Raw genomic sequence first — 26,286 nt, forward strand, 5'->3', positions numbered from 1 at the left:
GCTAGAATTATTTCACATGGTAGCAAACATTTCCTTCCTTTGAAGAAAACCGAAAGCCTCTTACAAAAAAAGAAGATTTTAGAAGCAAAAACACTAAGTACATGAGACAACTCATGATGCCGGAGTATTATCACCAATGACAGAAGATCAGACAGTATGAACCTAATGTTGTCAGGATGCCTTAAATTTGAAATGTGTAGTAAAGGTATTGCATTTTCTACTGTTAGATTATGTTACACTACTTATAACACCTGACATCAAGATCTTCTTTTTATTTACAACCATAAAGGAAAAAAATGGTGAATTATTTTCCACACAAAAGGAGAAGATTGTAAACTAACTCCAAGTAAAGGATGAGCTTTACACAAAGACCAGAAAGTCTCACAGCTTTTTTCCAGGATTGGCTTCAACAGAACTACTTGATAGCTGCCAGAGCTGAAGCAACCTAGGAGCTGATGGGTATCAGTGAACACAGAGACGTTCCTGACACAACTCCAAACTAATGACTGACTACTGTTGAGGTCTCCAAACTACATTGGGGTAGGAGGGAAGAAGGGAACACCTTACACCTGACCCAGAGTATCTGATCATACAACTCAAAAGTTGCCTTGATGCCAATTTGGTAGCCTCTTTGTTTCAGTAAAATAGTAAATCTTTGGGAAGCAACAGCTTACAAATACAGACAGTTGAAATGCACAGAAAAACAAGTTCTGTTGTTAAACATGTGTTATTTTTATTACATATTTCAGGCTTACTCATTTCAATGATTTTTATTCTGTGAAGAATAGTCTGTTTTTTTTGCCTTTTTGCATTTTTCCATTTATTTTTTTTTTAAATAATTTATCTTCATTAGTATCTTCATGAAATGGTATTACAAGGGAAAAAAAATACTTATAAGCTAAAGAAAACAATATCTTACCTTGTCCCTGAAGGTGGGAAATGTCCAAGCCCTCCTTCAGGCGAATGACAACAACACCATACTGAATGTCAAAGGCATCACTAAACAAAACAAAGCAAACATTTTACAACCTCTTCATTCCCAAAAGATCTACTTTACACACCCTCTGTGAACAGATTTAGTTGTTTATATGTTACCATTTAAGCTCTCATATCACACATTTATGTAATAATTTAAGTTTCAGTTCCAAACCACCAACTGCAGGTCAATACCTTATCTTGAAAAGCAGCACATTAAGTATTTCTATTTCCTTTTCCTCTCTCCCTTATATAAAACAGTGATTACATAAAAGTAAATCAAGTACTTATTTAACCACTGTGCATTAAATAAAAAAATAGAGATCAACTGAGATTTGCACAGTTGGCAAGATACATTGGGAACTATAAATATTGATGTCAGGAGAGACATCAGATTTCTTTTGATATCTCCTTCATCTGATAGTTATGAATTTCCAGGACATCTGGGTATTAAAGGAAGCCATAAAGTTTTAAGTTATAATCAAAATAGTTATAAGTTTGTTATCACGTGCTTATATTGATTATATCTAGATGGGAAAGAATTTGCTCCTTTAAAAAAGAAACTAAAGAAAAAACTTCATGATTGTAGAAACAAGCAAAAGGACTGAATTAAAGTCTGGATTAAAGTCTGAGTAAAACGAAGGACAAAGAAATCCCCAAAATATGAAAAAAATATAAACTTAATCTACCCTTTTATGATACTGTTTACATTAGATATTCAGACGAAATTCTTTACTCTGCGGGTGATGAGGCACTGGAGCAGCTTGCCCAGAGAAGCTGTGGATGCCCCATTCCTGAAGTATCCTGAAGAATCACCATTCTGTGATTCTATGATACAGTTTGCATTAGTCATATAAATAAAGTCTTATAAAGAAAAATCAGTCTTAAAAATACTTCTGAATTAGTTGCTGTAATGAAAACTCCACATTATTCACATGGACAGAAATTCCACAAGATTTCACTGATTGAATGTTTTTCATCAAGTCTTACTGATTTTAAAGAGAACTGTTCAAAGTATCAACATTTTATTGTTATGGTTGTGGCTTGGATAGATCTAGTTTTCTTTGTAGAGGCTCAGATGATCCCATGTTTTGGAATTTTAATGAAGATAGTGCTGATTACACACAAATGTTTTTAGTTGTTGCTGAAAAGTGCTTACACAGAGCGAAGGACTTCTCAGCTCCTCATGCAACCCTGACAGCAAGGAGGCAGGGGGTTCACAAGATGAAGCTGGGACACAGACAGAACAGCTGACACAAATTGGTAAAAGGGATGTCCTGTACCACATGTTGCCATGCTCAGCAATAAAAGCTGAGGTAAAGGAGGAATGGAGTGATGATGCTTGTCTTCCCAAGAAACTGTTATGCATGATGAGCCCTACTTTGGCGGAAGTAGCCGAACACCTGCCTGCTGATGGGAAGCAGTGAATGAATTCCTTGTTTTGCTTTGCTTGCAACTGCAGCTTTTGCCTTACCTAGTAAACTGTCTTCATCTCAAGCCATGAGTTCTTGCACTTTCACCTGATTGCTCCCCATCCTGACAGGACTAAACCACAAGTGGTCATATTGCTTTTAAAGAAAAGTGTTCAAAATATCAACATATTTTATAATAAATATAAAAAAACAGACTGGTGGAAGTTTTGTCCATTAGGGGACATTTTAAATTCGTTACTTAAATTTGTTAGGTCATTACATATTATATTTCTATTGTGAACTTTAGCAACATATAGTTTCCCAGGAAACTTCTGAAAATATGCTTGAAATACAGTGTTTACTTCCTAAGGTTTCTCTTTGGGATGTGGAAAACCACACTTTGTAGGTCCTGAGAGTTCTTCTAGTACAAGCCATTCCAAATGAAATTAGGAAAAAAAATAAAGAACTAACCAACACGATGCCTTATTTTTTCATTGCATTTGGTTCTCCTGCTTTTCTCTCAAGTAACTGGGAGAACATGTGTTTGTGCGTGTGTGTATTTCCTTTTCTTATCTTTGCCTGTAACCCCCTTCCCAACTTTCTTTTTTAGGCATAGTAAATTAGAAATGTAAAGCACTGATAGAACAAGTTAAACAGCATATAAAGAAAACAAAAAAAAAAGTCTCTACATAAGTGAGAAAAGCTAGTTTTGTTTTTCTTAAATTTTAGCAGCACAAGTCATTGTATTATGTTTTTCAGCCAGAACTGGACTGACTTTCAGTACTGGCAAAGTAAACTGGAGACTTCCTTTCCTGTGTACTTTTTTTGCTTCTTTATTACTTTGAGTGTCATGCATCTCTAAAAAAATACTTCACTTACATTAGGGCAAGACTTAATGAAGACAAGAGCTTCAGCATAGAAGTTCATTTTGTCTGAAAAGCGTAGAGTGAAAGTAAAGGAAAAACCTCTGCTTTCAATATAAAATACAGTTTAATGAATTCAGCAGACATGTAAGGTACTAATTCCCTTTTTAAAGGGAATTTCCCTTTCTTAAATTTCAGACCATTGCCACAACTTCTACATGCAGAAAGTGACTATATAGAAATTTAATCTGCTTAAGCTATCAAGAGTTGCTTATTAGATATACTTTTTCCTGATACAGAAATTACAATATGGAAAATCTGAATCAACCTGACAGAGAGAAGAGCTTATGCAACAAAGACCTAATTGAGGTAAAAGTTTTCACTTATTACTAAGTGTACTGAAGTGGCACACAAATGGTACACATCCACATCTTCTACTTACTGGAATAAATTGATGTAGGTTTCAACATCTCTCATATCACCTTGCCTCCAGTTTTTCTTAAACCCAACAACAAGGGTGTTAGGTCTCATTCTCCCCAGACCAGCAGCCTAAAAAGAACATAAAATGTTAGTCTTTTTTTAAAAAAAAGAAAAACTAAAACACCCAACATATTACTGAAATAAACTGTTTGTTTTTTTTTTTTTCCAATCAGAAAACAAAGTCTTACAGTAACAGTAAACAAAGTCTTACAGTAACATAATGAAATATGCCAGCATGCAAAATACCAAAACATTGCCACTTCTGACATTCAACATCACTGCTTTCATTAAGAAAAACAAAAAGGAGAGATGTACCTGCATTAAGTACTGTCCTCCATCTCTCAAGTCCTCTGCATGTACTGGTGCATAGAAGGCCTTCATCTTGTTTTTAATTAGCCATCGTTGATATTTGGCCAAATCGGTGGACAGCTCTTTCATGGCTTGCCTCCGAGGACCCTTTCAACATAAGGAAATATGGAGGAAAGTGAGTAAGAATTATGAGCATTGAGTAGTTAACACCCTGTTTATTTTTCTGCCAGCTACCTCAGCAATTATGGGTGCATCCCTCCAGGGTCTATATACTTAATGTCCAGTTTGCTCAAGTTTTCCCTACACTTTTAGATTATCACAAGGGAAGTGTAATAATCCACTAGTTTCTGCTGGGATTGTTGACAGTAACTTATTTCTCATTCTTGAAAGGCTAATTATGTCTCCATGCATTTGCTTATGATAAATTCCAGCCTTCTTAGTAAGTTATCTAAAATAGGACCACAATTCTGTCTGTGATGGTAAGAAATGTGTTGCTGTCAAAGTCACCTTCTCTTTAAATATGTTTTTTTACCTCCTGCACCAGGATGAATCATTGTGTTCCTCCAAGATATCCAAATGTTGAAATTAAAAGGTTCTCAAGACCAAGGTGACCAATATTTGCTTATTTAAAAGCATATTCTGTTGACTGCACTAACTCAGTTTCCTCTCTTCCATTCATCAGATCAGAATGAAGTCTTATTCAGCAAATATGGTAAGTCTAAGCATATAAAAATATGAAGCTTGATTAAGCTTGAAGTTACACTTGCTTAAACGATGTTAGTGATGCATCAGAAGAAGTCTGGTGTTAAAATGTCTATCAACAGCTACTTAATCCAAATATACTAAAGTATGTTTAGTAATGTTTACCAATGATGCAACAGCTACTCAGTAGTTAACTGCAGTTTTGCTACAGGTCATAGTATAACAGCCACCTTGTATTAGTTAAGACAACTCCTGACAATGCAATTTTGAAAAATGAAGCTTGCTTCCTTCCCCCCCCTCCCACCCCAAAATCCTTTCTGGTCTTCTGTAGAAGATATCATACATATTCTGTTCTTCTGCTTACAAGGGATCTTTTTTTTTTTTTTCTCCTGTTGTTTGTTTTCAAGTAGTAAGAACATCTGAATTTAACATCCTTACAGAACAACCCCTCCTCACTCCCTATCCAGAATCATCATACCCTGATGGAAATCAAGAAAAGCTAGTGAAATACTCAGGGCTGGTCAGAAACAGCAAAAAGAGAGGAAATAACTGTTCACACTGCTGTTTCATCTCAACAATGAAACCATTTAGATAACTGAAGAGATAAAAAAAACTAGCTGAAAAAGGTAAAAGCGATTTTAAACTACTGGCTAAATTGATACTGAATTTACTGCTCAATAAGATTTTTAGAACACTCTCTGTAAGGAGTATCTACACAGGAATCAATTTCCCTGTTTCACAGGAGCACCAAAAAGAAACCTAGCCATACACTGTCATTTTGACAAACCACTCTGACCAAAGCATGACAGAGTACATAAAACTGAATGAGACAAGGACAGAAAGAGACCCAGATTGTAATTCAGTATTCCCTTTGCTTCTACAGAGCTTCCTAAGTATTTAGGAGTCAACTGATTAAAGATACAATTAAAGACACTGCAAACTTTTTGCAAACTCTCCCCCTCTCCCACCACATATCCTACAGCAAAACTGTCAGCGCAAGACTTCCCTTTAACTACAAGTTGCTGATGCAAAGCATGCCACATTGAAAGTTATGGCAGATAACATAACTTTCAAAGTTTCCCTAATGTGGCAGCACAGCTAACTGTGAATGGGGATGACCCCTACATGAGTATATCCTCCTAGTAAGTCTTTCTTTTTTGTACATCTCAGGATACTAATAGCTTTCATTTAAAATGAAAGACAGATCTGTTGAAATAAAAAAAAAAAAGAAAAATGAAAGGCCACAGTAAGGTAACTTTAAAGTTAGATAGAATACACTTACCATATGTACATGACCACAGATCATCAAGCCCACATTTTTGGTGAAAGCATGGACAAGGTGAAGCAAAGCTGGACGTGCATTTGGAGCACCTGTCATAATTAAGCACTGAGGCCTACAATTGTGAATACAGTTGGGGGGAAGTTAAAATTCATTTTATCTAAAGGCTTAGTTAATTGAAAAGTTTCTTCTAAATATTGGTCCTAAGAACACAATCCTTACTGGTAATGTTGTAACTTTTGTAACTTTTGTAACTTTTCTTCATTTAAATCTTTTAAAAACAGATGTTTGACAACTGTCATCAGACCTATGATTAACTGGTTCCAGAAGTAATAATCCCACTCAATGTGAAAATGTAAATATTTAAGGTGATCAGAAATTGATTTTAGATAAGACTAAGTCAGGGGGATGAATTTCTCCCCCCATTTGTCAGCTACATCCTTAGATCTTCTAGCTTAGATTATTTTATGTCACCAAGAAAACTGGAATCATGCAATTTTTTTAATCATTCAAAAGGCAAAGCCAAACAAATGCAGGTAAAGCTATTCTAGGCATTCTTTCTAATAAGTCTTAAAGTATTAAGTATCCAAGTATTAAGTATCTTGTTCATTTCAGAAGAATTTTTTAGATCATAAGAATCACTGAAAGTTATCTGTCTCAATCTCTCCAGACATTTTTTTTTATACACTAAACTACTTAGTTTTACAATGTCTTTCTAAAATCCATAACACTTTTTGTCATAGGCTAGAAGCCAATATCAGGCCGAAAATACAACTGCTAAAGCTACTCTGCTTAAAACTGACGAGAAGATCCATACCCCCTTTGCAAAACAATTATTGAAGTTTACAACTCAAAAAGCTACATATTAGCTTCTCAAACAAAAGAGCTGAAGTACTTCTAATGCAATCTGAAATGCATACTGATCAGCAGAGCATTCAGTTAACTCCACTTACTCTGTCAACACAAAGTTGCATTTAGTAAGAATTTTCTTATGTCTGTTTCTTCATCTAAATTTGCTATCCAGAATGGACTTGCAGCTGACAGAAGTTTCAGCAGAGAGAGTTCAAAATTGACTACAATAAAATATTGTAAAATACTTGTGCCAGCCTTCAGATTTGCATTAGGATTAAGAATTGCTGCTCTTGATAGCTAGCCACACAATGAGTTTCTGAAGTCACTGTTTTTTTCCTGGTAAAAATGCAACTCAGTGTAATACAGTGTAGATAATCATAAATTGTAATTGTCATGTAGGTCTTAGGATTTCAGGTAAGCTGTTTCATAATTAGACTGAGTTCTGTAATTGGATTTTGAGGAAATAGTTTCAGCCACAGCATTTTATAAATTTATCTCTTGAAGCATATTTCATCTAGAATAGCCTACTCCAGAAAAGCAGCATGGATACTGTAGGATTGAAATATTGCTTACTTCAGTAGGACCATCCTAGGCAGCCATGCTAGGTAACAAAAAATCAGTTCTCTCCTTTCAGCTATGTGAAACACTCATGTAGTCCATTTACCATTACAATGATAATGACCAAATGTTTAATGTGAAACAGCCTGTGCTGATGACATCCACAGTATACACATTTCAGGGATATTAGCTTAAACCAGTTTTAGCCTTATGTGGACCAAATGCTGGTTAGCAGTTTGGAGGTCATCTTTCAGTCCGGTTTCATCAGAAATGAATACAATTAGCAGTTCATTCGGCCAGCCACAAAAACCATGATGCATGAATGACAATAAATAGGCATCATCCATCAACTTACTTCTGAATTGTTCTCTTAATCTGAAATAAAAAGCTAGTCTAGTTACATCCACAGGATGTCCATAATAGTGAAATTCAAAGCTGTTAAAAGCCACAAGAGGTAAACAGCCAATTTAATGAAAACTATGACAATAAACACTGAGTCTATCCTACTGACTACACAGTAGAATTTTTTGTCTTTGATATTAAGACATTACCTGAAGTTTTTCACATGATCTTCCACTCCTGATAGACGAATAGAATGCTGTAGTGCATTCAAGTAAGTTAAAGCTTGTGTTGATGATCCCCAGTTCACATCTGTGAAATGTGAAGTTTCAATATCTTAGTTGTTCAACACAGAACTACATGATCACAAAACAGTTGTTCATGCCAACTCAAAACACACAAGATTTAAACTCCATCTCAGTGCATTCTACACTATTCTAGTCAACAAACCCTACAATTAAATAGACAATTCCACTTGAAGATAAGACTTCTGTAGAAGTTATAGCAAATGAGAGTTCATTTTACAATTAGGAAGAAAAAAATTATTTTTTCCCCAGCATTATCAAGGTTGAATTCAAAGTTCAAAAGTAACACTTAAGGAGAAAATATGATTAGTTAATTTACATCACAGAAAAGGAAAAATTCACCTCAAACCAAAGTCCTAACCAAAATCAAATACTTTTAGTGAATAACTAGTGCAATAAAGACAAGGAAATGACCTAGATTAAGTAGTTCCTTATGAAAAATAAATCTAAAAGGAAACAAGAGTTTCAGTATTCTCTCTATTTGTTTCCATTTAGTGCTGATAGCTACAATGAACTTGTCTTCCAAGTACTTAATCTTCATGGCCTAAGATTTAGGATTTTCTTTATTGTCAACTACAGGAACACTTTGTGGCTCAGTTCTGCTCCATCTTTTACTTAAGATCATACAGTATTCTTAGAGGAAGGAAGAGTGTATAAGTTGTTGTTCAAAGATACAAGAATGGTTTACTGAAAAAACAAATACTACTCAAATGCTTTTTCAAAACAGAAAGATAAAGTATTCCCTTTCACTTCCTGACAAAACATGCTTTCATGGTGCCTTCATCACTAATCCATTTGTATCTCTTCCTTTCATCTTTTTTTTTTTCAAATGTTTATGTTTAACAGCAACCATATTTGATTGAGAGGCATGTTGTGGAAGGGTGGGGAAAAGAGCAACAGCAGTGAATGAATATATAGGTGTAATTATATTTCACTACAAATGAAAAGCTTGAAACAGAAGTTTGAACTAATCACCATCAAGGTTTTGTCCTGTCCATCGATCCGTTCTGCCACCCTCCCTGTCCCCAAAGGTCACACATCTTCCTTCTGCCTCTTCCTCCTACCAGAACCAAAAGCAGCCCCATACATACCTGGCTTCTTGTACGTGACATAAATGTAGAGTCCAAGGACTATGACATATGTCAGAAGTGCTGCCCACCAATTAATGACAAACATCACAATGCAGCAGAGAATAGCTCCAACGAGAGAAATCCACATATTGTAGTATTTGAAAGCAGGGCGCCAACCTAGTCAAAATGTAGTTTGGAGGACAGGGAAGGTAAGAGTGGAAAACAATTTAATCTTCAAGAAAAGAAAGGTGCTGTTCATCTTTTCCTTTCCATTCTTTCAATCACATTTCATAAGGCGTGGCAATTCCAATAACATATCAAATAGAGACTTTGACACATTTAAGCATTTAATTTTCTGACACCTTTCAGACTCGCATCTTATATGCAACAGCTCTACGTTTCATATGTTGACCTCTAAAAGCTATCTCAAAAGGAAAGTTTGAAGATGCTTGTTCCAGCATGTTTACTGAATCAGGCTAAAAGAACCTTTGACAAGAACTTGACTGACAATTGATTTTTGCTTTCAAAGATAGTATAACGAAACATCAGCAAGTGTCTCTGTCCTGTAGTATTGTTTCTAGGTGTGTATTTTTATTATTTGCACATGGCCAGAAATTTTCTCTACAAAAAAAATTCTGCTTGGATTTGTCTGTTCTAAGTATGTCAAAGCGCTGGACTGTCACCATTTACTTTACATCTTTGTCAAGCCACACACCCACTTTACAAGTGTATTTTGCATAGAGTTCTTGGGTAGACAGAGTTATGCACATGCTCTCAAAAAATAACAGTACCTACTAGGGCAGTAATTAAGAAACTTTTAGGGGCATTTCAGCAGAAACACATGGCAGACCAGGTCTGAGAAATGCAGGTTCTGAAAGTGTCATTTGGCTTAGTCCTAAATCCTAACTAGCCTCGCACACCAAGCAAAAGCTGTGAAAATATGCTGAATTTGTGAAAAAGTATTTGTGAAAAATACTACCTGCAATACCAAAAAAATGCAAAATACCATAAAAGTGCAAAGCCAAATAGAAACCCAAAGATAACAAAATGGTGGGCCCTGAAGACCAGAAAATGAATTAGCAAGAAAGCTTTCTTAAGTATTGGTAATAACAAAAGTGATATACAACAGAGACAAATCATAGGAGACCTATTTGAGAATCTCTGAATAAACACTGAGTAATCATCTCTTCCCTCAAAGACGACAAATATCTGTAGCTCTCAGGATTTTCTGGATCATTCAATCCTCCAACTTTTGGAAGACTCAAGCACACATCATGTTAAGACTATACCTCAGATGTGCCATGACAGTCAGACATTTAATTGAACCAGACTTTCAATTATACGAGTAGCTTTTAAATTTGTTTCTGCATTTAGAAATTGGAAGCTTAATTCTCAACCCCAAAATGTGTTTTGTACCTGGAGATTTTGCGAGAGAAGCATGGAACACAGAGAAGTTAATCAAGGCATATGAAGCCAAGAAGAAATTAGAGATAATAGGTGCAATGACGTTCAGTTCAGCTGTAAAACAAGAACAAAGAAGGCTGTTATAAAACGTATCATCCAATGACTTTGTACATTTTGAAGTCAATTCTGTTACAACCAATTTTATGTTATCTATGCAGAAGCAGTTTGTGCTTTCTGTTCAACAAAGAGAGCTATTAACTTGCAGTCTCTTATTTACAGAGTTATCTGTAAATAAGTTAGAGTTATCAGGAAGTGCAGCTCTCAGTTTAAAAAAAGTTAAACGTTTTTCCATGCCATCTAGTATTCCAGGACTGCCTCTAAGCATTACGTACTTTCTCAAAATAATTCATTGAGACAATTCCTTTCCCACCACGATTTGGCCAAACACTGCAGCAATATATTGGGTTCTTCAGAACCCCAGAAGTTAAGATCATTAACATAAATGCAGTATGTCTCTAGCTGAAGTCTCAGCTGTCACATAGCAAAGAATAAGGGTATAATGAAACTAAGAGACACTCAGCCCAGGTGAATGGTAAGCGCAAAGTTAGTGAGCCAATGAAATAAACATGTTCATCTGTCTGCCCTTAGAAGTTGAATTAGTGGTACTATTAATGCATTATAGTGTCTCAGTACTATTGCAACAGTGATGAATACTCTCATTAGTGAAAGAGATGGAAGAACTTGACACTTCTTTTTCCATTAGAAGGTATAGTGTAAAACATTCATATGCACTCTCACCATCAAACAACTGCAATCACAATGCAGAACTTGCCATGTTAATCTGCAAGTTTTCATTTGTTATAATCAGGTTTCCAGTCAGCACACTGTAGTTGAGACAGCATGACTGTACCTACTCTAAGCATAGACAGGGAAGGATAAAACAAAATCAGGAAGAGTTTAACAGCACTAGCACAGGTCACATGGATGGTGAACTAATTGTGCTGTGTTCACCCACATAGAACACATGTAATCCTAGCTAGACTATCTTTACCTTTGCCAACAGCAGCCTGAGCAATCTATACTGTTTGTAGCATAACAGAAGAACATACTCTAACAAGTTTTGTTCACTAAGTGTGCCATTTACTGAAGCTGTTTGTAATTATGAAAGTTCATTTCAGATTTTTAATCTTTATAGCTTATTGCATCTCTACCTCAAGCAAAATATATTTTTTCATCCGTTTACAGTATCTAAGAACAGGCACCTGAAGTGATTAGGAGAACTGTAGTATTCCTACTGTTCAGTTCAGATTTATTCTAGCTCTATACAAAGATGTATCTAGGAGACAAAGGAGAAAATCCACAAACTAAACAAATTTAGAATGCTCACATAGAAACAAGAAGTGCATTAGACCTCAAGGACATTGTCATCAAGTCATGAGATGGAATAGAATGCTTCATGAAGGACAAAAGGATATTCAGATTTATTATAATTTCAAACTAACCAATTAGTATGAATCCAAGAGCTATTAAAAATGTTAGAAGATATCCTCTCAGTGGTTCATTGTTCTTCCCATAGCCTTTAGCAAACATCTGAAATCCTGGATAGATATTGTCCTTGCACAAAGCCTAAGAAAAATAAAATGCAAGAGTCAGCATCTATATTTTCTTCAAAATGTATCCTCATTTATGTTTGCTAATGCTGTCTTTTCACTGCACATACTCTCTTCCTAAAAGAAGGAATGTTTGTAGCTAACATACTAATTCCATTTGCAATTGCCTTCACATTTTGCACTTCCAGTATTCTGTCCTTCAGTGATTACTATCTGTAAGAACAAGCTCTGCTCTTCTGTAAGTGGTTGACTACTGTACTTTACTGGAGTCTTACAATCAGAGTTGCTTTTTAGAGACAAAAATTGTTTCCTCAGAAAGTGGAAAGTTTGCCCACTGTTTACATCAGTTTTCTGCACTGACACTTGTATTTATATTCTGCAAACCCCCTTCTGTGTTGAACTCCATACTGAACTTTTGAGGAAGAATGACCATTTGCTAACAGTGAAGTTTTACTGAATTAAAAAGAACTTACAGGACAAATAATGGGATTAAAGAGTTAAAAAGGTAAAGCAAAATTCATTCAGAAATGCCAACAAAAACTAATGTAAAATGATTCACACATGAACTGGTTCACGGTCATACTGTTTTGATTAAGTATTCTGTGCAGATGAACATTCAGCAGCTATAGGTGTTAATTCATGCTGTCTCCTTCTGATTACTTTAAGAAATGAACTAATCTATTATTGTTGCATGTGCTCCATTGGTATTTCATTTAAATGCTTCCTGGTTCCAAGGCAAAGCAATTTCCTGAAAATCTAGATGCTATGTTTTTCTCACTTTTCATAGCAGAAAGCAGGACAGCAGCAGATTTGGATGCCACTTATACAGTTCTGTTTCTAAGTTTATTTTGAATAATTCTTTAAGACTTTATGGTTTTGCTTCCATACGTACCTGGAAGATCTTAGGTGCACTCACAAGAGATGCTAATGCAGATGACAAAGTGGCTGAAAAAATACCTGCAGAAATCAGCGGTGCAAATCCTGACACCATGCTCATTACCTGCAAACAGAACATTATTTTTTTTTTTTTTTTTAACAAAATGGAAAACTAATGGAATACAGATGGGTGACAATATTCACTACACAAAAGAAAAATAAAATACTTCTTACTCCACTCAAAAGCCATAAAGTATCATGCATTCATAGCAACAAATGAGCTAGGGGAAAGTCAGGACACAAACACATCCTAGTTTCAGAACAAGAGAAAGTGGCTTATCACACAACATGTAGTACAACCACATAAAATAATTGATGGTGGAAGTCTCCATGAGCTCATAAAAGGACTGGAAAGCAAGTCATGGAAGAAAAAACACATTGGAAATAGTTACATTATTTGACTAATATACCACTGAATAACATGGCCACAGAAAGCCAAGGTGACAAAGTGACAAAGCAGCTGAAGTTGAACAACTTGGGAAAATTTATCTCATCTTTCTCAACATTTCTATTGCTCTAAGTTAGGCATGTTTCCCATTCAAAACCACAATGACAGGACAAGTTTGGTTCCTATCTCCCCAAGATCACATCCTTGGACAATTCTGTAACCTCAGTGAGTGAAATACAATATGTAGTTCTTGGCAGAGTGGATGACTAACAAAGCAAGGGATGCTCAGTAAGCTAAATGAGGGAAGAATGTTAATGTTGGTATGATAAAAAAATTCCAAATTAAAACCAAGGCAGCTTCTAATTGTCATACACCCTGAATACCCTCATCTGCAATTCTAAAGCAATCTTAGTAAGTAAGATGTGCTCCCAAAAAACAATATACATGGGGCTGATGAAGTTTTATTCATATGGCTAGTACTAAATTAACGATAAAAATTTAGCATTTTTCTCTACAACAGATCAAAGACTTCTGGGTCCCTCAAACAGAATTAAATCTCTAGATTGCATCAGGTTTCATTTCTATGTTCACGGCAAGCCTTGTCTACAAAAACAAATGAAAATTACAGACATACAAAACGAGAAGGAAGCAGCTGTCATAGTTGGTAGCATGAAAAATGAGGTGTAGAATTTCCTGAAGTATACCTTAAGTTTACAACAAAATAGGTTATGGTAGGACAGGCTTTTATTCATACGTGAACAAAACTAATGATACACGTTAGTTAAGCATATCAGGAATGTGTTCGTACTCCTAATACTTCCTTAATGTTTTCCTTTAACTCAGTACTTTCACTCTCGCTTACACAAGATTAAGCTATCCCTCCCTCCTATGCCCAGAACTAGGTTAGTTTTACAATAAAAACAGAAATCACAGCTGTAAATGCCAGACTGTAATAACACTATACTGTACGTTCTTAAATTCTCTTCTAGAAATAAATTTACTGATGAATTAATTTTTTAAAAAGATCTATGCTTCAGCAACATAACAAACATAGAATAATCTTTGTAGAAACAGCATGACAGTTTTCTTTGTTGCAGTGGTTGCTTGATCAATCTTCCATCTTCCCTGGAAGGACTTCTGATAGACAGAACAAGTTTACAAGTCACCCTTACTTTTCTTCCCAGGCAATTTAAAACATTTCTCTTCCTTCGCTCTACTACACTTGCTTTGAGAGTTTACAAATTAGTCCTTACCTACTGCAATTTTATATTATTTCTAGGTGCTGTTCGTTGCCTCTGTTTAATTACACTGTTTTTGAATCTTACATCTGTTTTCTAAATTTGAAAGAAATCCAAGATGTATGCAGACTATGTTTGTTCATTTTAAAAGCCAACAAGTTACAGCTTAGGTTACTAGAGTAAGAGACATTAAGAACCTTCTAAACTGGGGAGGGAGTAAAGAGGAACCAGTTCCAGCTGAACCAGTACGCTAGTGTTAAGAAAACCCACACAATATACAGACTATAATCTAAAAGTCAGGACCGCAAAACACAAGAGCCCACATACGCAACTGCTGTAGCAGTAAAATCTTCATCCTTGAAAGAAGAACACACAGAATTGGAAGTACAGGCATCCAGTAAGAACTGCCCTATTTCAGTTGGTGCTGTGAGAAATACATTGTTACTGCTGCTAAGGGACTTGTTATGTTTGCTTGGCATTTCCTCTTTAGACAGTTTCTTACTGAAAGATTTGGCATATTGAAATATTCTATTTTGACTACAATTTCAGTTATTCGCTCCAACCATTGTAGAGCAGAAAAAATGCCAAATGAATACAAACTCCAGCAAAGCTAACTTTAAAGTTAACTCTTCAAAATGAATTTGCATAAAATGCTATTCAACCCATTTCTTTCAACTATTTAGTGTTCTACAGCCTCCCTCCTTTACAGGAAGAATGTTTTAGCAGAACTTTCACATTGTTTCTGAAATGGTGTACTTCCATTCATGCTACTTCTAATTTTCATCCAAAGTTAAATATTTTAATAAAGACAATTTCTATATATGTCAAAGTAGATATGTGACCAAATTCTGCATTTAAACTACCCATTGTAATTTATTCTAAGTGAGTTCCAGGCAGAGGCTACAGTGACAGAACAAGTTCTTGAAGTTACTTGCCTACCAGATGACAGCCCTTTTGATGCTGAGCAGAAAGCTGTTGGAAGCCTGTGAGGGCCTACATATACCTGCATGGTCTGTAACAGAAGTTTAAGGTGGTCCAAGAATCTGATTCTAAGCCTCTCACCATCAGTTTTCATTTAAGTTTGTGTCTAAGATTTCTGTTGGTTAACCATCCTGTAAGTTATCCATTTTCTGTCCAACAAACATATCCAAAACTCAAGTTAGGCAAACTTCATATTAATTCCTTTCTGAAAGAACAGAATGCTGGATAAAGTCTAAGACAAGTGATATAAAATATCACTCATTTTTCATTCACAAGAGTAAATTGACACTTTCAGCCTTATGACTTGCACACTCAGAAGTCATAAGAAATATGACTTACTTGCATTTCAAAATATGTTTGCTCACTTTAGAGATAAGTTTATTTGTGAAGCATATGTTCTCAGTTATTTATCGTGCAGGAAGAAGTTTTTTGTATGAAGAGCTTGAGAGGTATTCAAGGTTGGCCACCCAGCCCTGAACTGTCACCTACACAGAAAAACAGTCTCTATTTACACCTAATACTCAGAAATACTAAATTGAGGGAAGTTCAGTTAGAGTATGTACAAATTTCTTTTTAACTAGACACAAGTCCTAATTTCTCTGAAGGTACTCACTCATATTCAACTTATTTCACAGAGAGAAAGAGCAGAAGCATGAGAAGAAGACAGCCAGAGGAAGTCCAGCTAGCTACCAGAAGAACAAAGTTCTACCAAACACTTCAGCAGGTTGCTCAGAGCTGCTGTGCAGCCTCCAGTAAGTTTCCAAAACCCAACACAAGGGGAGGCATGAAGGGCACTGCGTTCTCTCTGTAGGCCCAGGCCTTGAAACTCTTATTCTATTCATAACCTACTGTATTTTCCAGAGACAAGTAAGACTAATGTGGAACATGAAAGTACTCTTTGGACAAAAATGATGACAAACTATAACACTAGTGACTTATTAGAAGTGCTAGCCACTTATGAGAAGTATCTTTATTGAAGTTATGACTTGAAGAAAGTTACAATCCAAGGAAGCCAGGTCTTTGAATCACACCTACTTGGAACAATCCACAAGGATTATCAAATCCTGTTCTACACTATTCTCAGCTGTACACTGATAATATAGCCGGATACTGTCTTCTTTCAAGCTTGAAAGAATGAGGAAACTCGGATTTTGCAAAATAATTATTCTCATAACAATAGTTCCACACTGTTTCCAATATATGCTTTTTCTAAACCAGAACAAATCAACACCATACCAATACATAAATACTTCACTAAAAAGATGTATTTTAACGAAATGGTCTGCATTAAACATTACTTTGGCACATGTAAATTGTAATTAGTTTTTCAACAGAGCCTTGCAGGAAGGCTGACAATCTTCATTGCATGTGAGTATATGTACTTTTGACCGAAACACACATGCCATTGAAAGAGACATACTTTCCATCAGCGAATTTCCAATTAACCTCAACCCAACCTTTTGTAGGCCTACTACAAAAAAACTAGGGCAGAGAGACTACTGTAAGGAAAGTTTAAGTGGGAATTAGTATGTTTTCCTTGGTTTCTTTCAAACCCTTAATAATAGTGAACTTGTGAACCCTTAGTAGTTCATGAGTACCTATAAGACTATGAAAAACCCTGTGATTTTTTTTAATTTAATGATAACATTAGATTTTATGAAGCCTCTCAACATTCTTACATTATATATGATATGGCAAGTATGCATCAACATTTTCCATAAACATGGTTGCTACAAAACTTAAGAAATTACTGAAAGAGACCACCTATGACTTCTATGAATCACTATTCAACACTAAGTACATCATCCAGTACATCTATCCGCATCCATGAAGAATAGCATTCAGATATCTGAACAGAGCAAGCTGCAGCCCCAAAACATAAGCAACACAGCTTATAAATACTCACTCTGTTCCCAGATAAACACCTGTATATAAACACCCCCAAATTTAAGTTACCTTGCCCTTGATACTAGATAGAGTATGCCACTTAAAGTTACGTGGAACAGTTGTGTAATAAAGAATTTTTAGTGTATGATTTTCTCCTCAATAAGCAATTAAAAGAGATCAAAAATCCAATTAGCAGATTTAAGAGAAAGTTTCATACCTGGAAATTGTTCATCAGCCCATAATGACAATCAGCCCCTGCCTGACAGGATGAGAAATCATAGTTCAACTTGCAAGCTGCAGTAGTGCAATTCGTGAGCTCAGTGATAATGGTGTTATTAACATTCCCTGTGGCATCTCGAACAACACAAGAACCTAGAGTGGACCCAACAACAAAAATAATCATCAGACTAAACCTGAATTTAGAGATGTGTCAAGCTCAACTTCCTTTTTAACTATATTCTTTCAGATGAAAATTAAATATAGCATTTACAGTTTTAATACATCTCAGATTTAAGCACATGTTCACCATGAAGAATAAAAACAAGCTAACTAGCTGTTTACTTACCTGAGAAGTTCTTAAAAAAAAGAGTCTAACAAGGAAAACTTTAGCACAGAGGAAAGCTACATCAATAGAACTGATGAAGCTTAACAGCACAATTTTAACTCAGGACATTGCTTTGAATCATGAGTTTCCCCATAACTTAGTAAATAATGCTAATTATAAATACAAACTTGTATCACTTGAGTCTGTTTTGTTTTGTTTTTTAATTTTTAATTAATTTTAATTAATTTTAATTAATTTCTTAGAGGAATGAAGTTTTGTATTTGTTTGTACAAATATATGTGGACAGGAATACACAGCATTGCAGCTTTTATCTTTCTTAGAAACTCAACTGTGACGATCTCCACAGTAGAAGTTGTTCAGATGTAATGGCCAAAAAGGTTGGTCCCTTTGCTAACAGGTGAATCACGCAACAAAGTTAATGTTCTTAGATTATTTCATAAGTAGTAGTCTTGGAATTCTCCCCTTACTCTCCACTCTCAGTGAGATACTGAGATCTACATGTATAACATAACTTATGTTATACATTATTTACATACATGCTTCCGCTTTTAGAGCATACCATTACATATTCACCATGGAAGCACACTCTTGCAGAACACTTTCACAAGTTTTAATCTCCTTGTAACACACAGATTTCTGTTTTTCCTAAGTATGCAAACAGGATGCACAGCTCAGTCAACATGTCTCAGCCATTCAAAAAAATTAAGTGCTTATCATGAAAGCCTTGCAAGCCCATTTCTGATATACCACAGTCACATAGGATGTGGGTATTTTAAAAGTTGGTGTCTTGGTGAAATATTGAACCACAGCCCCACAGCTACCACATTTTTTGTAATTAAGTCCTATCACAATCTGCAAATCTTCAATTTGTCTATGATTATATGCTATTTCACTGCTCTGTAAAATTGTAGACACAGTGTTTCAACCTTTAAGCACTAAAAATGCTCATCTGATTAACAAGACTTTGTTTTGTTCTTTTTAGAAGTGTAGAACAGACTTACCATTATTTAAATACCTCAACTGTTAAAACAGCATTAAGTTGTTTGGACATTACTTCAAGGAATTAAATACAGAATGGGGAAGAGAAGAAGGAACCCTACAGAGCAAAAAGGCTGAGAAATCCCTTAATCTTGTCTTCTAGGAATTTAAACAAGGAGGTCCTGGGAAAAGAAGCATGTGACTACTGATGATTTCAGTAACTTCCTTGCAAAATAGTAATGAAAAGCAGGGCACAGATATGCAACAAGATTAAGTTTCTCAAGTGAGTGCCTGTTATCTAAAGTAATTTATCTCTGCCTATTGAGAAACTTAACTTTTAAATATCTGTACCATATTGCTACCGAACCTTTAAAACTTCAGTAATAGTTTAGAATACCTAGTCCTGGTAGGTTGATTTTTACTCATTGCTTCCAATTGTTATTTTTCCAATGCTTAGTAAGTCCACTTGATTAAATTTCAACAGGTGTCTACTACACCAATTACTTCTCCTATGCATTTTTTTTATGGGTATGTGGAAGGGCTGGGTTTTTGTTTTGTTTTAATTGAGTTTAAATGATCTGTACGAGACAAAACAGGCTGGCAGCTCTTTCACACAGGGATTCAAGGTTCAACAGCACTATGAGCAAACGTGATATGAGCCTTACTACAAGAGAAAGCAGGACAGATGCCAGCTGGGAAAGCTGCGTTCTCAGCAGAAGATACTTAAGTATAAGTAACAGTTCAGACATTTTAATTCAGACATTAGCCCTCATTCGGAAATGTTTTATTTATGATAGATTCTGGCAGTCTTTTCACTAAGAACCTGCAACTTTTCTTTCCTGTAAGAATAGGATGACAAGCTTTCACCTTTTTATAAGCTTTTAGAGGCACGTTCCTGCAAAAGTAAAATGAAGTTGTCATTCCATAAGCCCAAGAAGGTAAACAGGCCATCTGTATCAAGTTCTCTCCTAACTTCATGTAGCTGCTTGGCACTTCAGACTGCAAATAAGTGGGCTTCTTAGCTTCTCTGGTACTATGAATGGCTACTCATTAAGTTAGTTTTATTTCCTTGTGTATGGAAACCCTACTCAGAAGGTTGAGAGTTTTCTTGTTTGTTTTTAAACTGGAGCTTCTGTTTTTAATGTAAATACATTACAGTCTAAATGTTTAATTTTTCCTCTTTCAGGAATTCCCATCAAGAAGGTGCTGGTGACAGGACAAGGGGGAATGGGCTAAAGTTGCACCAGGGGAGTTTTAGGTTGGATGTTGGGAAGAACTTCTTTACTGAAAGGGTTGTTAGACATTGGAACGGGCTGCCCAGGGAAGTGGTGGAGTCACCATCCCTGGAGGTCTTTAAAAAGACATTTAGATGTAGAGCTTAGGGATATGGTTTAGTGGAGGACTTGTTAGTGTTAGGTCAGAGGTTGGACTCCATGATCTTGAGGTCTTTTCCAACCTAGAAATTCTGTGATAAATGTCTGTGATAAATGATAAATGTGATTATGCAACCTTAATCCTGCTACCTGCACACCTGCATTATTCCGTAGTCAAAGCACGAAACCACACACTTCTCCCTTGCTACTGCTATCTTGTTTTTAAATAGGCTGCCTAACTCTCTAGTATAAGTTTTCCTTTACTAAGCCCTCTATAGTCAGTGTCTCTATTGCTTACTAAAGAACATACAAATACTACACTAGATTCAAAATATCTACTTCCTCTTCAGACATCACTACTCTGATACGTTTACTAGCCTCTTCAAAGTTTTAATGACTTTCTCATCACTACATTTGGAAGTATACAGTGGGGAATAGTCTGCAGGGGAAGGAACAAGAGTATTTCTATTTGCCTGATTCCTGATCCAAAGCCTCAAAAAGACTAGACTTCACTCATATCATAATCTTTATCTTCTGCAATCACACTGGCCTTTAATTACCATTATTATTATTACCGTAATTCTAATAATAATTATTACCATTACCATAATTCTAATCGTAAGTTATAAGAAACAACTAGGGCACAGCATTTCTGATGCAAACAATTTCATGTTAGTTCTGTAAAGTGTTTTTTGTAATATGAAAATTGAAGTTTTTCATGTCTGAAAGATGATCAAAGTATTCTATTAACAAATTAATATTAATAAGTATTTTACTCTCATGTGGTTTCAAGTTCTAAAGTATTCAGATTTGGTAGCAGGAGCCTGTGGTCAATCTAATTAGAAAATAATGTAGATCATTATGTTGCATAGGGCACAATTGCTACAGAGCAAGTATTTGGCAGAGCTACAGGACTACATTAGCCAACAGAGGCAGACTGGCAAGATTAGTATCTTTGGAAAGGAAATATCATTAGTGGTAAGATCAATGGTACTTTTATAAACGTCAAATTCATTCAAACAGCAGTATAGCTAAGATAAAGCAAGGTCTTTCATATAAGAAAACTGATTAACACTGCAAAAAACTGATTTGTCTGACAGGTATAAAAATTTTTCCAATTATAGGCAAGAAATATTAGAGACATGCTTATATTCTTAAGATTACTATAATAGATTACAGATCAGGAAAAACCTGGATGACCATTGAAGCCCTGGAGCAGAACAGACAGAAAGCATTCAACACCAAGACAAGTTCTACTGAGAATATTCGAACTACTGTGGCAAAGGGAAGAAAGCCTCAGAAGGGAAGTTATAGTGTACTCAGACAAATTTAGGATTGTTTCTCCTCCCTACTTGCTCTTCTCAGTCTTCTGGGGATTTACTGCTCATTGCACCTCTCCAAGGAGCTGTGTAATCTTCCCAGAATTTGTTCTGATAAAGTAGCTGACTACCACCATCTTCAGATCAAAAGATGTTTGTTCAGTGAGTATTTTGTGAAAATACGCCTTTCTAATCCAATTGCTGAATTCTAAACATATTAATCTAAGTACCTGGAACAAATTAGGAAGGATCAATGTGAAGTCCATCAGCTTTAGTCTGCTGTTCTCCTAAGACTAGTGACTGTTTAACTCATTTTAGAAAATAAGAACAGCTGCAAGTTCAATCTCCAACAGTAAAAATTAGACAGTACTTTCAATCTCCAACAGTAAAAATTAGACAGTACTAACTGTTCCTTTCCCATGCATTAAAGAAAAACTGTATTGCAAACTGTATCAAAACACACTCAAAAAACGTGAAAGGATAAAGTTAAAAATATTCACTACTTACCCACAGATACTGCAATTCCCATGTAAACCAATGTGGTAATTAAGATGGCCAACAGTGTTCCTTTAGGTATGGCTGACTGAGGATCCTGAAACAAAATTTCAGCAGTCATGACGGAGATAGACATACATTCATTGTTTGTTGGAAAAAAGTGTTTAGTTTGCTTATTTACTACTCACCGCAAGATCACCTGAGATATTTGCTCCAGCAAGTATGCCAGTTGCAGCAGGGAAGAAAATAGCAAATACAGAGAAAAACGTTTCTTCCTTTCGGAAATCTGGTCCAAAATTCTCCATAAATATTTCAGCTGTAGAAAAAGATTTATTTATATACGTCTGCCAGTGCTGATATAGAAACTACAGTATTAGCCAATTCTAGACATTAATAGCTCTGAAAAATCTAAAAATCACAGCATTGTAACCTATTTAACAAAAATCAACTGTAGAAGATTTTAAGGTAGAAAAGCCCTGACTTATCAAAATAAAGGTCACAGTAAACTGAAACAGCCTTTAAAACCAGAAGTACTTATATTCTCCTCCAGCTTTAAAAAAAATAGTGTAACTACAATATTTAGTAATTTTATAATATGGCATTATTATAATTATTTAGTATTATCAATATTAAGCAGGCAGAACCAATTCTGTGCCTTAAAACTTCAATGGAATAAAACAGCAGGATGTTGAAAGAATCACAAGAAATAATCTCTATAGTTAAATAGGACTAAACTATTTTAGATGTTCACTCAATTATGACAGCAAGCCTCCACATTGCAAAGGTGTTAACTGTCCGTAAGATACTAACTGTTCCAGCATACCTTTATAACCAAAAAAGCCTTTAGCCTTCTTGCTGTCCAAAGGAATAAATGTTCCTATAACGAAGTCTCCAATAGCAAGTACAAGTATCACCAATAAGACTATCTGTGCCTGAAATACAAATATTACCATTACAGTCAGAAAGAACCTGCATTTCAGTTTTTAAGTCTCCATGTTATGAATGTGTTCTAAAATGTAAATACTGACTTTATTCCAAATTCAGCTTGATATTCTAGTTTCCCCACCCTTCACCCCAAATTAAAGCATGAGAGAACATGTATCAGGATTTGCAAAAAATAAATATGAATAATTTGAAACTGGAAGTATTTTTTGTATTATTACCATACGATCAAAAAATTACTCCTCTAAAGACAAAGTACTTAAGAGACCTATTTTTTCCCCATAAGCCTTCCAGAAGGAAAGGATTTGAGTAGATTGAATAAACTGACAGGAAAAGAATGCACAAAAATGACAGGACTATTAACTATAATTACAATGCATATTATATTTATATTTTTATAATAAAAATATAAAATTTATAATAAGTTACAATTAAAGTAATTATAATAATTTAAATTTATAAAAAATAAAAATATTTTATGTTTTGTAAGAATTCTATCACATCAGGAAATCAACAGCATTTGTTTGCTATTTGACATAATGGACTAATGACAGACAATAAAACCTTTACAAAATCCTACATTCTGAACAAAAATGTATTTTATACCATCCAAGAGCTCAAATGTGTGCATAGTGACAAGCCTAGAGATCAGGACTTTGTATTTAACTAGTAAACACACTGATCCATTATTTTTGGGTTGATTCATTACAAGGTCATATACAGAATCATAGAATGGCTTGGTGTGCTTGTGTCTTGGGGGTAAAATTCTTTGTATCTTGTCTTTTTATTCCAAACCTGAGAAAATAAAGTTTGTATACAACGGCACTGTGGCATTGCTGATTGCTAAAAAAACAAAAACAAACAAAAAAAACAAACAAACAAAAAAACCCACAAGTTTTCAGTTTATGCAACCTTACAGGTAAATCCAGGTAGCACAGAAACATACAGAGCAAGACAGCCTGTAGTAGTAAAAGTAGTAAAGTAGTATTTTTAGAGTTAGAAGGCCACCTGAAGAAACCAGTTTGTGCATCATATTTGTATCTCGCCTTTGCCAAGCCTACAGAAGAACAAGTGAGGTGGAAGGATGCAGCTGGGTGCTTACAAAAGTCTTCGATAAGCCCAGAGAATTCAATATGAAGCTACCGAGAACAATTTCTGTAGATGGATTTATTCAGCAATGAACCACAGCTTCTCTACAAAGATAAGAGCATTTTCCAAATCTCTTCTTTGCACTTCGAAGTCTCAGACTTAAGAATGAATTCATTTAGCTCTTGCCCATTCTTTCTAAAGTCATTTCTGAAGCATACCTTCCTGTTTTCCCAGTCTCTTTATAAGCTTTTTGGTCTACTTAAAACTTACTATTGATTTGCTTGTCTCATTTTCCAAGGAATTCTCTAAGCCATTGAGAAGGCATGGAAGAACATCATAGACAGTATTATCAAGAGGAAAGGATCAGTGTCTTGCTATGGTAGGCTGGATATTAACCCACATGAAGTGCTTGCTTGACAGGTTCAGTTGCTTACCATAGCTCCTATATATCTTCTTCCATGTTGCAGAAACCAAGCCAACAAGCCTTGATTTTTGCTATGAGCAGCATTTTAAAAAGCTATTGAACTCCTAATAAGGCTGCCAAATACATGTATGATGGTTGAGGTGTCATACAGAGACATTAAAAAAATTAGGCCATTTCTTTGCAAGCTATTGTTATTGAATTTCTCATGCTGCAGAGAAAAAGCAAGATGTTTCTCAAGACTTTAAAATGACAGTGACCAGTCACTAACAACTAATTCCTTCAAAGCAAAAAATAAGTGGTTAGAAATGGGGTTGTTCAAAGCTGGGGGCATAGAAAATACCATTAAGAACCAAAATTCACTGTCTGAGAAGGCAAACAATCTTTACAGAAGCATGTTGTTCAAGTTAAAAGCACATGCCAAAACTGTTTTCTGTAGATTCTTTCCTTCAAATGGTAGATCTAAGTAATGCACTTACTATTTTCATTGCCTGTTTCTACAGTCCCTATTTTTATGACTGGAAGCAACAAGAACCATCATTCTGATTATGAGCATCATCAACTTGACACACAAGCATAGGAAACTTCTAACATCTACATTATGAAGATCCTTCAGTTGCCTCTCAGTGCAGAAAATAAGGATGATTCTCACTGCAAAAATATTTGGTTCACAATCACCTATAAATGGGAACAGAGATAAGTAAACCTCTTCTCAATTATTTAAAAAGCATCAAGTGAGTACACTATGGAGCATACAACAAAAGCCTACCAGTCACACACAAAGAAATGAGCAAGTTCGACTGTCTATCAGAACACTAATATGGTTTATCTTAAGGTATCTTAGAATCTGTACACGTTTGTTTCCACAATCAGAGCTGACCTAAGACCATACAGCCACAAAAAGATAAGAAAAGTAGGTTACCCCTCCTACACATTCATCACTACCAGTGTTCACAAATCCCATTGATGCTGGGCCAACTGACTGTAAAAGCACTGTCTGGCTGCTCCAAATAAATACAAACACAGACGAGAATACAAGAGAAGCAAGAACACTGGTTTTCAGTTAGCAGTAACTACGTAACTTGGTTTCCATTCTGGCCATATATTCTCCAAGCAGAGAGCTCATGTGAAGTTCCCAGTGAAAGAAAACTTCCACTTCATTGCTTTTACTTTTCCTTGTGTTGAAATTACTCAGAAAGTAATATTGTTAACCTTCTTGATAAAGTCAAGAAGGATAGATTTTGCTGTTTCTCAGTTGGAGACGCTTAAGCTTGCAGTTCAGAAAAGCAGTCTGGATAGCTGTACAAATCTATGCAAACTAGTGAGCTAGTGCTAGACAGAGAGCCATCATACCTGAAGGATAATGTGGTCATTGGTCATAGCCAACACAGGTGCACGACAGGACTGTCCTGCTAAACAAACTTACATGACAAGGTTACCCATCTAGTTGACTAAGGGAAGATGGTTGCTGTGATCTTTTGGGAATTCAGTAAAGCTTTTGACAATGTTTCTCACA

The 26,286-nt window shown here is 35.4% G+C and overlaps 1 protein-coding gene across 4 annotated transcripts in view; it reads right to left on the reverse strand.

Annotated features, from left to right (window-relative positions):
- SLC12A2 (solute carrier family 12 member 2) overlaps window positions 1-26,286 on the reverse strand; it is a 62,765-nt gene that overhangs the window by 10,957 nt on the left and 25,522 nt on the right. For all 4 annotated transcript variants that reach the window (XM_068665983.1, XM_068665984.1, XM_068665982.1 and 1 more), the window contains exons 7-19: window positions 23,142-23,250; window positions 22,507-22,634; window positions 22,331-22,415; window positions 17,806-17,960; window positions 13,051-13,158; window positions 12,051-12,174; window positions 10,561-10,662; window positions 9,166-9,321; window positions 7,982-8,081; window positions 6,024-6,135; window positions 4,046-4,186; window positions 3,693-3,799; window positions 920-999 (exon numbers count right to left, since the gene is read on the reverse strand). In XM_068665983.1, coding sequence (XP_068522084.1) covers window positions 920-999; window positions 3,693-3,799; window positions 4,046-4,186; window positions 6,024-6,135; window positions 7,982-8,081; window positions 9,166-9,321; window positions 10,561-10,662; window positions 12,051-12,174; window positions 13,051-13,158; window positions 17,806-17,960; window positions 22,331-22,415; window positions 22,507-22,634; window positions 23,142-23,250 — 1,507 coding nt within the window. The remainder of the gene's footprint in view (window positions 1-919; window positions 1,000-3,692; window positions 3,800-4,045; window positions 4,187-6,023; window positions 6,136-7,981; window positions 8,082-9,165; window positions 9,322-10,560; window positions 10,663-12,050; window positions 12,175-13,050; window positions 13,159-17,805; window positions 17,961-22,330; window positions 22,416-22,506; window positions 22,635-23,141; window positions 23,251-26,286) is intronic.

Source organism: Anas acuta, chromosome Z (assembly GCF_963932015.1).
Source record: "Anas acuta chromosome Z, bAnaAcu1.1, whole genome shotgun sequence".
In the NCBI taxonomy this organism is placed as follows: Eukaryota; Metazoa; Chordata; class Aves; order Anseriformes; family Anatidae; genus Anas; species Anas acuta.